The 13,984-nt window shown below is 36.8% G+C and overlaps 1 protein-coding gene across 10 annotated transcripts in view; it reads right to left on the bottom strand.

Moving 5' to 3' along the window:
* Positions 1-13,984, bottom strand: part of LOC126484604 (FK506-binding protein 5-like) — a 216,535-nt gene that overhangs the window by 164,031 nt on the left and 38,520 nt on the right. For 6 of the 10 annotated variants that reach the window (XM_050108171.1, XM_050108176.1, XM_050108179.1 and 3 more), the window contains 2 exons: positions 3,013-3,205; positions 2,879-2,899 (listed from right to left, as the gene is read on the bottom strand). In XM_050108171.1, the coding sequence (XP_049964128.1) occupies positions 2,879-2,899; positions 3,013-3,205 (214 nt within the window). The remainder of the gene's footprint in view (positions 1-2,878; positions 2,900-3,012; positions 3,206-13,984) is intronic. The other 4 variants (XM_050108173.1, XM_050108175.1, XM_050108178.1 and 1 more) reach the window with 1 other exon arrangement.

Here is a 13,984-nt window from a genome sequence, read left to right as displayed (position 1 = left end):
AATCCTCTTGGCTTCAATTTCTGTTAAACACTACCCCATAACCAACTCCAACCCACCCCAGGACCTCGACTTCACTCATACTGTCAAATCCTCTTCCTCAGTCTCTCCTTCCTATCTTCTGTCATTCCTTCCCATCCCATTCCTCCTCATTTTGTGTGCTGCATGAACACACCAGTTATGGAGTGTCTTTCAGGGTGTCTAAATTCCTATCCAATGCAACTGATGCCTCTAATTCTCACTTTCTCTTCCTCCGAGCCATCATCCATGGTCCCTCCACCTCCCTCCCATTCTCCACCTCATTTGTGTCTCAACCACTCCACCCAGCACGAATCCTCACGCCATTCTACCTGCAGAACTGCAGTCCCACCATTGTGTACTCAGCTGGCACAATGTATGTGTGTGTGTGTGTGTGTGTGTGTGTGTGTGTGTGTGTTTTTCTCTAGTTCGAAAAAGGATTCATCTGAAAGCTAGCAAAGTTTTCAGCGATTTTTATATGCTTGTCAATGATTCAACATCTCTAATATTTGGTGAGTTGTTACTCTTACTCGTATTTTTTTGTTACATTCTGCCAGAACTTTCCATACTACATGAATGTACATTTTTGTTACATTCAAAATATTGTGCAATATTGTTATTGTTGCTTCAGACTTTCACCTTGTATTTAATAGTTGCCTTGGCCCAGATAAGATTTTCTTTCCCTTTTCATTCTTTGAACTTTTAACACTGTAACCTCTTTTCCTTGTTTTCCCAAGTACTTTTGTTACATAATTTGTCCTTTTTCCTATGTCTGTATAACATACAATTTTTAAGATGCTACATTTAATACCTAGTTTAATCTGGTATTCGTCCCTGTTCTTATATAAATTCCCAGAATCTACATTCCTGCCTGGTGAATCTGTTTCTTTCTAATTCTGATTCATGATTGCTCTGCATCTAACAATTTTGTGATCAATGTGATGAGACTTCCTGTCACGCACAACCATTTTGTATACAGTAATTTTCAGATTTTAGTTATGTAAATTACTACCCCCCCCCCTTGAGTGCAAATTAGCATTCTCAATTAAGTAATGGTATAAATTCATCAGCATATTAGTAAATAAAGAGTAATTTAACCAACCAAAGACAAATTTAGATACAATCTGATGCCGCGCATAAAAATCTGGAAAATTTTTATCATCCCCAAACATGTAGGATTGAGTCAGCACTCACAATTAAAAATATATTTGTCCTGATGGTGACCGAATTTCTTATAAAAAATACAGATCATTATAAATTGAAACACAAACTCTTGATACTACAAAGAAATAGAACTGCTTTAATTTTATACACTTGCCATGTGGTTTAAGAATAATGAGAGTTCTGGTGCAATGTAAATAATATGACACTAAAGGATAAAATTCACCAAATAGCAGAAGCACTGAGGTGTTGGTATGCACACAAAAGAGAATGAAAACTTTTCTAATTTCATTATATCTTTTGTGGATGACAAACTGTGACTTTGATTTAAATTGTTGATTTATCTGGTAATAAATATGCAACATGGTTGCCTATTTGTTACCAGATAAATCACCAAACTTTTCTAGCTTTTGGATGAATCCTATGCATCTGCAGCTACATTGTACTGGCTATAAACACAATCAGCCAGCACAATGTATCAGCCCAGGTGTGGCTATGTGTGTGAGCATGCATCCACGCGGGCATGTGTGTGGGGGGAGTTCACCTAAGACTTCTGCTATTCAGTGAGTAGTCTACTTAGTGCCTACATCATTTGCAATTTGCACAAGAATGTGAATAAATACTGCACCTGTCTAACAGTGTCACTGAAAAAGTTTTACCATCATAGATAAGGGTAACAGAACATTACTTGTTCAAGCCATTCTGTCTTTTACACACCCTTTTAGACAGTTGCCTGGCAAGTGGCCACGGGGCTCCCTCTTTACTCACAAACAATGATGTACCAGTTCTGTGATGGATGTTACTTTAGAAATATCAACTATGCATTCATTAATGAGCCAATCATTGAAAGTAAACCAACTATGTCCACTTGAAAAATGTGGACATATTCTGAATGGAGATTTCAGTTCTGTGTTCACAGCCAATACATCACTGCAGTAAATCACAGAGTAATGGTTACTCTGTACAGGTGTTTTTTTTTGGTTCTAATGGGTATTTGTCTGTCACACAGAGCTCCAGATGTGGTATTCTGCTTACTTCCTGATGAAGACAACTGATTCCAGGAAATGTGCTTCTGAGTTTTTGACAGTCAAATAATACCCAACATTACTAAACTAGATGGACTAATATACATCAACATTACCCCCTGAAGCACTTCAGTTACCCAGTTGGTCTCCTGATCTGTCAGCAGAATGATTTTATATATATAGTAAAACTCTTTTGAATAATACCCAGGGACACTGTGCAGTGCCATAGTAAAGGTAAAGAAATAAGATAAAATGCTTAGTTAACTGTATCAAATGGAACATTCAATTGGTAAAGCTATGAAACTACAAGAACATAGTGTTTGTCAACCATTCTACATTCTTGTGATGTTATATTAACAAGTTACTGTTGCTGAGTGTGTGTGTGTGTGTGTGTGTGTGTGTGTGTGTGTGTGAGTGTGTGTGTGTGAGAGAGAGAGAGAGAGAGAGAGAGAGAGAGAGAGAGAGAGAATGTAAAAAGAAAAAAGTGTACTACATATGTGATGATGAGAAAATATAAAAGTTTTGCTTGATTGTGACATCTGCAAATATAACAGGACTGAAGGCAGTGAGTCTATCATGAAGTACTATCCCCTTATTATAACAATGAGTTGATAAGTATACAAGTAAAATTTAAGATAAGACTTTAATTAAAGGAACTGAATGTAAATGGTACTCACTTGTATCCCTCTCTTTCCATCCTGGTGCATGAGAGAAAAAAAAACTTTTCAATTTAATCTCACATACATGTATAGCACATACCACACCAAATGAGTCTGACAAAGAAATATTTGCATGGTAGATAAAAACTCACCAAGTCTAGTTCCATTTTCTTCAGGTGCTTTCCATGCAGGTGCTGGTTCATTATTTATTAGTGGCCTCAACTTTTCTTCACAGTTACCATTTTTAGTTGTGTAATCTTCTGCAAAAACAATCTTACGAAATTCTGGGTCTGGATGAAACTCTCCGTAACCTGAACTGTGTTCACTAGGCTTCTTAAACATGACCTATAAACAGAATTAAAACTATCCATCAACAAGGCATCAAACAACTACCACAATAATATGACAATAGCAATTTTTAAGATTAACTGCTATTCGTGAAATAGATACATAAAAAGTTTTTATGATGCTTAAATCAAGTATTAGCAACTATTAAAATATATGAAAACTATTCCATTCCACAGTGGTAGAATGACCTATGACTGTTTTTACAATCAGATTAAAATATGCTCTGTGTATAATACTGCCAAGCAACTTCCTCTTTGATTCCTGTCCCCCATCCATGTTCCAGTACTATTCTTCCTTCTCTTCCTTTTCCTACTATCAAATTCCAACCTCCCATCACAATTAAATTTTTGCCTACCTTAATTATCTGAATATTTTCTCTTATCTCATCACACATTCGTTCAATCTCTTCATCATTAATGAAGCTAGTTGGCATATAATGCATGGCATATAATATTGTGGTGGGTGTTGGCTTCATGTCTACCTTTGTTAAGATAATGCATTAAATATATTGTTTATAATAGCTTACCTGCATTCTTAGGTTGTTAATCAATAAGTCTTAATCTTGAATTAAGTGTATTTGATTTCTTTATAACCCAATACTCACCTGACCAGAAGCCCTGTTCTTCCTGCCACAGAATTTCACTAATTCCTACTATATCTAATTTCAACAGATCCATTTCCCTTTTTATGTTCTCTAACATAGCTTCATGATTAAGGGACCTAACATTCCATGCTCTGACCTGTAGAATTCAAGTTTTGTTTTTCCTGATGATGACACACTCTGAGTAGTCCCTGCCTGTAGATTTGAGGGGGTGACATTTTAGCTCTGGAATATTTTACCCAAGAGGATGCAATCACCATTTAACAATACTGTACAGCTGCATGTGCTATGGTAAAATAATGGCTATAGGTTGCCCTTCCTATCACTGTTTACAGTACCAGCACAGCAAAGTCACACTGGCCAATGCTGCAAGAACAGATCAATCATCCAGACTGTTGCTCCTGTGACTACTGAAAAGGCTGCTGCCCCTCTTCAGGAACCCTAGGCTGGTCTGATCTCTCCCTCCTTTGATGTTGCACCTATGACACCACTGTCTATATCACTGAAACACGTAAACCACTCCACCTCAGAAAGGTCTATGGTTCATAGGAGGACAGCATTCTTAAGAAATCAAAAACACATTGGATTGCAAAATCAAAACTATCACAAGTAAGGAAAAGAAAACTATACATAATTGACAGGGCAAACAGTGAAGTTAAGGAAGAGTTCATGATGTGCTGTGAGATAAAAAACTTCTGTATAATGTCTGAAATCACTAATTCAGGCAATAAAAATAAATATATAAGCAATAACTAAAAGATAAATTGGAAAATCTGCTAAGGAATATGAGGACTTTGCTAATAAAGATAACAGCCATATAATGAACGATAGAGGTCGAATAGCCACCATTTTTAAACATCACTTCATGGGATGTCTCTGAGGATTTGAATGGACAGTTTAAGGTAATGGAAATTATTATGTCCACAAAAACGAAATGTCGTGTGCCAGGGCCTGCCTTTGGGTAGACGGTCACCTGGTGCAAGTCTTTAGAATTGATGCCACTTCGGCAACCTGTGCATCAATGGGGACGAGATGGCGATGATGAAGACAATAGAACACCCACTCCCTGAGTGAAGAAAATCTCCGACCCAGCCAAGAATCAAACCCAGGCCCCTTAGCATGGCATTCCGTCGCGCTGACCACTCAGCTGTCGGGGCGGACATTATATGCACAAGAACTGTAACATGACTATTTCAAAATAAGATACTTATCATATAAGTAGACTTCTGAATGATCACTGAACAAAACACTTTTTTTTTTTCCAAGTCACACATCAGATTACAAAAAATATAAATGATAAAATACTGCTGACTGATATTCTCTGTGACTTACCAAAAGTATCTGATTGTGCAATTCATAGTATTCTCATACAGAAGCTAACATATTACAGTATCAGAGATTTTGCTGGTAACTGGTTTTCTTCCACTCTTGTTCTTGCTATATATAAAAGATCTAACAGAGAGGTAGAAATAGTTCTCTTAGCTGATGATGCAAGTATTACAACTAATGCTAATGGAGAAACTTCAAAATCTGTAAATATAAATAAAATTATCTTGAAAAATGGTTCTCTGCAGATAGACTGTCACTGAACTTGGATAACATGACACTACATGCAGCAATTCAATATTGCCCGAGGCTCGACCACACCATTAGAAATAATGCATGAGGGTAAATCAATAAATAGAACAGAATATTTTAAATTCTTAGGTTATATACTGAGAAGAACCTCGGCTGCAAGTCACATGTTACAGATCATCCAGATCATCTTAAACATTATCTAAGTGCTGCCATTTTTTCATTGTAGATAATAACAGATTTAGAAGATAAAGTTCCAAACAACTGACTTAACTTTTCCTATATTTAATTCATTACTATCTTATGGCATCATATTCTGGGGTAACATGGCATGAGGGAAAAAATAAGCTCATTGTACAAAATATTAGCCATCCATTTAAACGGGCACACCGATCACTTCGGAACACTGTAAATGGTTACGACAATATGATAAATTCTTAACACAACTGTTGCTTTGTATTGAAGGCTTCTGGATGCATTGTTCATTTTAAATTCTCTGTCTCATTTATTGTCTAGGGGTCAACTAAGCATCTGTCACATTACCCTGTTAATCCTCATAAATTATACAGAATGCAGGCAGGATTGAAATATGACGTGATAAAATTTAAATAATGTTCTCAACTCACTTGTCTTCAGACTTAAAATACATAAAATTTATTAATTCATTTTGGTGATTGAATTATAACCGATATTTCTCAAATTTATTGAAAAGGGAAGTATACCATGTTAACTACCAAGTAGTTCTAGTAAACTACCAAAGTTATCCAAAGTCCACCACTGTCCAACAAGTGTTAACTATTATATGTCCAAACACTCAGTGACTCATAGAAATTCCATAAGGTCTACACTGAATAACTTATGTGAAATTATGCTTGATGTGAGAATTATTAAAAGCCCAAACTACTTATTTCAGGGACCTTCACCAGGTTGGATTAATAGAAGAGAGAGACAAGATCCAATGAGCGTGTTTTGTCTCGGGATTATTTAGTCAGCATGAGAGTCTTCCAGAAATGTTCAATAGACTCTAGTGGCAGACACTCCAAGAGAGGCATTGAGCATCATGGAGAAGTTTACTACTTAAATTCTGAGAAGGGCACATCCCGGAAAAGTTGGGCAACATATTACTTCCTCCCAAATGTGTCTTTCAAAATGACAATGATAAAATCCAAGAAATTAAAACTTCTTCCCAAACACCATTTGTGAACATAACAGGGAAGCCAGGATCAGATTAGAGGTACCAGAAATACCTTCCACCACACACCATACGTTGGCTTGCGGAGTAGAGATGTATGTAGATGTAGATGAAGACATATAGACAGTATTATGTGGTATTGGAGTGTTGTCTCTGGGTGGAGGAGGAAGGTTACCTAATTTTTTTTGTCTGGTGTGTTTATGTGGAGTCCACTTTAGAACCTCTTGCACACAGTTCCATAAGTAGCTTGAAACAATCATCTAAATATTTCTTTGTTGAAAATAAAATAATGTAAATCAGCATGTTTCTCTAACTTTCACTACAAAAGTTTACTATAACTGTACTCCTGACCTGTTTCACATAGTAAAAAGAGATTGCAATTATGATACTTTGTCTTTTTGTATTCATAGAATTTGTATGTGCTAGGTTTATTTTTTTCTATCTTACATCACTTTCTCTGAGGAGTCTACTATGTGATTGTTGGTCTGTGAGGTGCTTCACTGGTGTCAAATGACAGTTTTAGTCAATCTTTTGCTGACAGAAGGCATGGCTTTCTTGTAAATGTAACAAATAGTTTAATATAATGGAAGGAAACATTCCACGTGGGAAAAATTATATATAAAAACAAAGATGAGGTGACTTACCGAACAAAAACACTGGCAGGTCGATAGACACACAAACAAACACAAACACACACACAAAATTCAAGCTTTCGCAACAAACTGTTGCCTCATCAGGAAAGAGGGAAGGAGAGGGGAAGACGAAAGGAAGTGGGTTTTAAGGGAGAGGGTAAGGAGTCATTCCAATCCCGGGAGCGGAAAGACTTACCTTACGGGGAAAAAAGGACAGGTATACACTCCCACACACGCACATATCCATCCACACATACAGACACAGCAGACATATTTAAAGACAAAGAGTTTGGGCAGAGATGTCAGTCGAGGCAGAAGTGTAGAGGCAAAGAAGTTGTTGAAAGACAGGTGAGGTATGAGTGGCGGAAACTTGAAATTAGCGGAGATTGAGGCCTGGCGGATGACGAGAAGAGAGGATATACCCGATGCAAAACCTGTCCCATGCACCCTCCCACCACCACCTACTCCAGTCCTGTAACCCGGAAGGTGTACACGATCAGAGGCAGAGCCACGTGTGAAAGCACCCACGTGATTTACCAACTGACCTGCCTACACTGTGATGCATTCTATGTGGGAATGACCAGCAACAAACTGTCCATTCGCATGAATGGACACAGGCAGACAGTGTTTGTTGGTAATGAGGATCACCCTGTGGCTAAACATGCCTTGGTGCACAGCCAGCACATCTTGGCACAGTGTTACACCGTCCGGGTTATCTGGATACTTCCCACCAACACCAACCTATCCCAACTCCGGAGATGGGAACTTGCCCTTCAGTATATCCTCTCTTCTCGTCATCCGCCAGGCCTCAATCTCCGCTAATTTCAAGTTTCCGCCACTCATACCTCACCTGTCTTTCAACAACTTCTTTGCCTCTACACTTCTGCCTCGACTGACATCTCTGCCCAAACTCTTTGTCTTTAAATATGTCTGCTTGTGTCTAATGTGTGGATGGATATGTGCGTGTGTGGGAGTGTATACCTGTCCTTTTTTCCCCGTAAGGTAAGTCTTTCCGCTCCCGGGATTGGAATGACTCCTTACCCTCTCCCTTAAAACCCACTTCCTTTCGTCTTCCCCTCTCCTTCCCTCTTTCCTGATGAGGCAACAGTTTGTTGCGAAAGCTTGAATTTTGTGTGTGTGTTTGTGTTTGTTTGTGTGTCTATCGACCTGCCAGCGCTTTTGTTCGGTAAGTCACCTCATCTTTGTTTTTATATATAACAAATAGTTTAAAATGTCGTAACAGATTTACTTAATTTTGTTGCAGACTAGCGACTGCATCTTGTGTACTAGGCAGATGTGACATCACATAGTAGGTGCAGGATGGGCTTAGCAAAGCAAAGAACATGATATTCTGTTTTTAGTGACCACAAGGGTAGCACATATTGCAGCTGAACAAAGTGTGTAATAAACTAGTTTAGATTTTGTTGAACTTAACCTATTCCAAAAGTTTTCATTACTAGAAAGGCAACAGAACTTCACAATATGGGGGCCTATCTGGGATTTGTCTGATAAACTCAGACAAGCTGGTAATTGTGATTTATGCAATGAGGTAAGTCTGAATGGTATGCAGAAGACAGGAATTCCAAGAGGTCGGTTATGAAGCTTATACCATTTTTGAAGTGACATCACAAAACCATGAGAACAGCTGAAGCCACAGTAAGTTCGGCTTTGGTAAACCACCAGCATAACCGCTCGATGCCACCAGACAGCAGCAGTTCATATCAGGCAACAGGTAACGTGTGTGCTTCAGTTTCACAATCAGCCCCATTGTGGCAGTAACAGAAACAGCAACACTCCTGCTTCATGTATCATATGGGAAGCATCAGGACTCTAAAAGATCAAGCTGAATGGTGAAAAGTGTGCTGTCATATGTAGCATTTTGTTTTTGAGACTTGTAATAATTTCAGTGAGAATTTAGATATGAATAAATCAAATGGAAATCATGTTAACTAAGACACCAGTAACTGGAAGTCTTCAGAGAATGAAATCCATTTAGGCCCTCTAAATAGCTGTGAAATCAAAGTGAATGCTTTAAATTTAATATTGGATGCTTTAGTGAAATGAGTGACTGATTAATTTAGATTAAGAATCAAGTATCTGAAATTAAGATCAGCATCCAGTCAATGCCAATAGTTGTTTAAACCATTAGCTGTAGATGAAAACAAGCTTTTCTTGGAAATAAAATTATTCTGGCTGAATAGCAACATTAGGGATGACACCAGCATCAACAATGGTGAATGCTGACTTCAGGTAAAAATTACACGATTTTACACATAAAAGATGTTGATTATGTGACTGTTATTGAGTTTGGTGTTGGTGATTTATGTGGTAATGCTTTAGAGAGTTGTAATGAAGCATTAGTTACTGATGCTGTAGTTTATTTATTTAATGATGATAAAAATGTTGATGAGGCATGTGCACTTTTCATGATGGAAACAGGTGAAGTTGATGGGTAAAGTGAATTTGAAACTCTGAAAAAAAGTGCATTAAGATCAAATGTTAATGGAAACTAAACAAGAATGTGAAACAAGTGAAGTGGTTGATACTGATGGAATGATAGAACTGAGAGATTTATATGATGTGATTAAGAAGTTGCAGGAAGGAGACATCACCACAGGGGGGAAAAATGGATTTACAAAGCCTACAATCAGAGGGAATGGGAAGAACTTGCCTGTCTGTGCAAGTAGATACATATGAATTATTGGAAAACTACTCAAATTTATCAGGGAGCTATTATGCAAAGTAAGACAGAATAAGCCTTGTAGGAAAAATTGAAAGAAATTATTTGATGACAATTTGAAAATTGAGCCACTGGGAAAGCAGTCTGGTACTTAACATGCTGCTAGCTCCTTATAATTTTTTAAGAACTTCCCATTTTGTCAGGGGAATAGTTAAGCACGTTTTGGAGAAAAGGGGCAGCAGGAAGAAACAGAATATATAATAAGAAGGTTAAAGGCCAAGCTTAACACGGGAACCAAGTTTTACTTAGAACTAAAGAAAATCACATATATGTTCATGTTTTCAAAAAATTATAATTTGGATAAACACGTTTCTTAACTTTGCCATGTCATGCACTCCAATACCCATAGATTAATTTATCCTCTGTTGATCCATTGTGTAGTAGGAACAGTGGCCAGTCAAATATTTACCAAGGAGAATCACTAAACAGCTGTATGTTTTGAGAAGTTATTTAATGACAACCAGTTTCAGAATCTCAATAATGCCATCTTCAGACCTTTATGTATTCCATGTACAGACAATCAGATGTATCAATACTTGCATTATCTGGATTCTGTGAATTCACTTTTGGAACCTTTACTTTGGTGACTTGACAACAGTTGTCAAGTCATCAATGTAAGCAGAAATACCTGTTATTTACTACCATGTTATAGATTAACATGTGCAAATAAACATGAAAAATATCTAATTTGCAGTAGGGCTCATATACAGAGTGTTTGCTAATGTAGGTTCAAAGGAAAGAGGCAAGTAGAGGACAATCAAACCAAGCAAATAATCTTAACAAACATAGGCTTCAAAACCAACTGTTTCATTGATACAGTATATATGCATTACTGCAGTCATGCCAATTTTACAACACTGTTGATGTCTAATGCTATGTAGTAGTAGTAGTAGTTGTTGTTGTTGTTGTTGTTGTGGTTGTTGTCAATGTAGTTGTAATAGTGATAGCAGTAGCAGTAGCAGTAGTAGTAGTTGTTGTTGTTGTTGTCGTCGTAGTTGTAGTTGTAATAGTAGTAGCAGAGGTAGTAGCTTTATTCGTCTGTAGATCTCTCTTTACAAGGATATAGGACAAGTCAAAGTATTTACAAGTTTAGACCAATTTAAAATAAGCTTCTAGTTAGACACTCATTAGATTTACTCCTGGCATACAATACTTTCTTAAATAATGTAATGCCACACTGTTCACTTGTATCTCACTATCAGTCACTGCACACACTACACACACACACACACACACACACACACACACACACACACACACTGGTGATCTCTGGGCCATTTTCTGAATCACATCTTCCCATTTGCTATCCTGGAAAACTGAGTCAGCATCCCTCTATAATGAGTCAGAAGTTGCGTGCAGAATGAGGAAGAGGTGTTAGTACTGTGCAATGCATAGCTTGGGGGTAAGATTTTCTAGAAAAGAAAAAAGATGGAAAAACACAGTGTGAAGGTGTTATGTGGAATGTTGGATGTTTTATAACAAATATTATTATTTATTTGTGTAACATTTTTTACCACACACTTACTCTAAGTAATCCTTCAACGTATAAAATGTATTGCATAACAGACACTTTCTATCTGCCTTTTTAAATAAGTGTAATTTTTGCTATTTCTTTAATCTCTTTTGGTAATTTATTGTACAGTTTTATTCCTTGGTAGAAAATGCTGTTTTGAGTTTTATGTTTATTTTTTCTTGGCAAATGCAAGTTGAGTCTAGATCTTGTTCCATGGTGATGGGCAGAACTGGGTGTTCAGAAATTACCTATGTTATTTTCGATGTGTACAACTGACAGGTAAATGTATTGACAAGGAGCAGTTAAAATCCCCAGTGTTTTGAACAGATCTTTACAGTGAGCTCGACTACCATTTTTGGTTATGATTCTTATGGATCTTTTCTGGAGTTTGAAAATTGTTTTCATATTTTGTGCATTTGTTCCCCAAAAAAGACTGCCGTAGCTGAGAACTGAGTGTACATATATTAGTATGTAGCTAAAAGACACTGTATGTTACATATTGTTGACAGGAGTCTAAGGGTATAACATGCTGAAGACATTCTGTTTGCAAGTACCTTTGCGCATTCACACCACTTCAACTGAGAATCACTATTCACTCCTAGAAATTTTGCACTTGTTACACAGCCTATAGAGGTGCCATCTACATTTAATTTAACGTTGTAATTTTCTGTCTTCAAACTGAAATTCATCGCATTAGTTTTCCTTATATTCAATGTCACTTTATTGCTTATTGACGAATCATGAACTTCCTTGAGAGCTTCATTTGCTTTCTCTGCAAGGAGTTCTCGTTTCCTCAGTGACTATAATATTGCTGTCATCAGCGAAGAGAATTTTTTCACCATGAGTAATACTATTGGGAAAGTCACTGATGCATATCAATAATACTACTGGTCCTAATATGCTACCTTGCGGTACCCCTATATTATGTATTAAGTGTTTTACTAAATGTTTAGACCTATTTGAAGTATGTGTTATCTCTACTCTTTGTACCCTATCTGCTAGGTATGATCAAAACCAGTCATTAGCTACCCCTCTTATTCCTAACGGTTCTAATTTATTTAATAGAAACTTGTACTCAATTGTATCGAAGGCCTTAGAAAGATCCAAAAATATGCCTATGACACACTCATCTTTGTCAAGAGCATCAAGTACAACCTTTGTGAATTTTACTACAGCTGACTCCGTATTTTTGCCACTTCGGGAACCAAACTGTGATTCGCTTAAAAGATTGTATTTATTCAGGTAATTTATTAATCTGTCTTTCATAATTGCTTCTATTATTTTTGATAATAGTGACAGCAGGGAAATGGGACAGTAATTTTCTATGTCTTCTGTGTTACCTTTCTTCAGCAAAGGTACAAGTCTTGCCTGTTTGAACTGCTCTGGAAATGTCCCTGATGTGAAGGATTCATTTGTTAAGGGTCCTTGTATAATCTCTATGCATTGTTTCAGTACACACATTGGTACTTCATCTAAGCCTACTGACTTTTTATTTTATAGTTTTTGAACAGTTTTACTGACTTCATTCTCTGTGGTTGGAAGTAACATCATTGTATTTAGTGCATCATTATTTACAGGCGATACATTATTTGTTTAGGGGAATTTTTGCTGTAACTTCTCTGCAATACTTGAAAAATGCTCATTTACATAGTTTACTAAGTGTTGTGGATCATTTATTACCTTATCCCCCTCCCTTAGCAGTATGTTATTCTGGGTTTGTTTGCCTCTCCCTGTTTCATAACTGATTTGCTTTTATTCTCTGCATTAAATATTATTTTGTCATTAAATGATCTTTTTTGGAGCACTCAGCACCTTTTGAAAGATCTTTTTGTATCTCAGATAGAACTTTAAGAATTCTGGATCATTGTGACTCTTTTTCATGGAACCAAGGTAATTAAATGTTTGGGAGGACATCTTAATATCTGCTGTTAGCCATCTGCTTTTGTGAGATGATACAGACATACATACTTTTGTAAATGCCTTTTCAAAGTTCAATTTAAATAATGTGGAGCATTTTAGAGAATTTCATACTCACATTGTTTTCCTTACACACTTCATCCCAGCTTTGTTTTACTAGTTCCTTTGAAAAATCTTTTATTTTGATTTCTGATAGATGTCGTCTGTAGGCTTGTAGTTTAGGAAATTACTCATTGCCTGATTTTATTTTTGTTATTTGGTCTGATAGTCCGAGAGCTTTTACAGCTACAACACATTTTTCCCTGTACATATTTGTGGCCACGTGGTCAATTACTGATGCAGTCATTGTAGTAACCCTTGCTTCACTATTGACCAACCGGGACATGCCAAAACTTTGAAGCATATTTATGAGGGTGCATCTGGATTCATTTATGATATTAGTGTTGATGTTAATGTTCCCACACAGAATTAACGTTGACTTTTGTACTTGAGACTTTATCTAGAACTTCTGCTAATTTATTGGAAGAAGTGTCCACACTACCACAGAAAGATCTACACACACATAAAATGAATAATTTCTTGGTGATATCAAGCCCTGCTAATTCA

The sequence above is a fragment of the Schistocerca serialis genome, chromosome 6, assembly GCF_023864345.2.
Source record: "Schistocerca serialis cubense isolate TAMUIC-IGC-003099 chromosome 6, iqSchSeri2.2, whole genome shotgun sequence".
Lineage (NCBI taxonomy): Eukaryota > Metazoa > Arthropoda > Insecta > Orthoptera > Acrididae > Schistocerca > Schistocerca serialis.
This window is presented reverse-complemented; position numbering and strand designations above follow the sequence as displayed.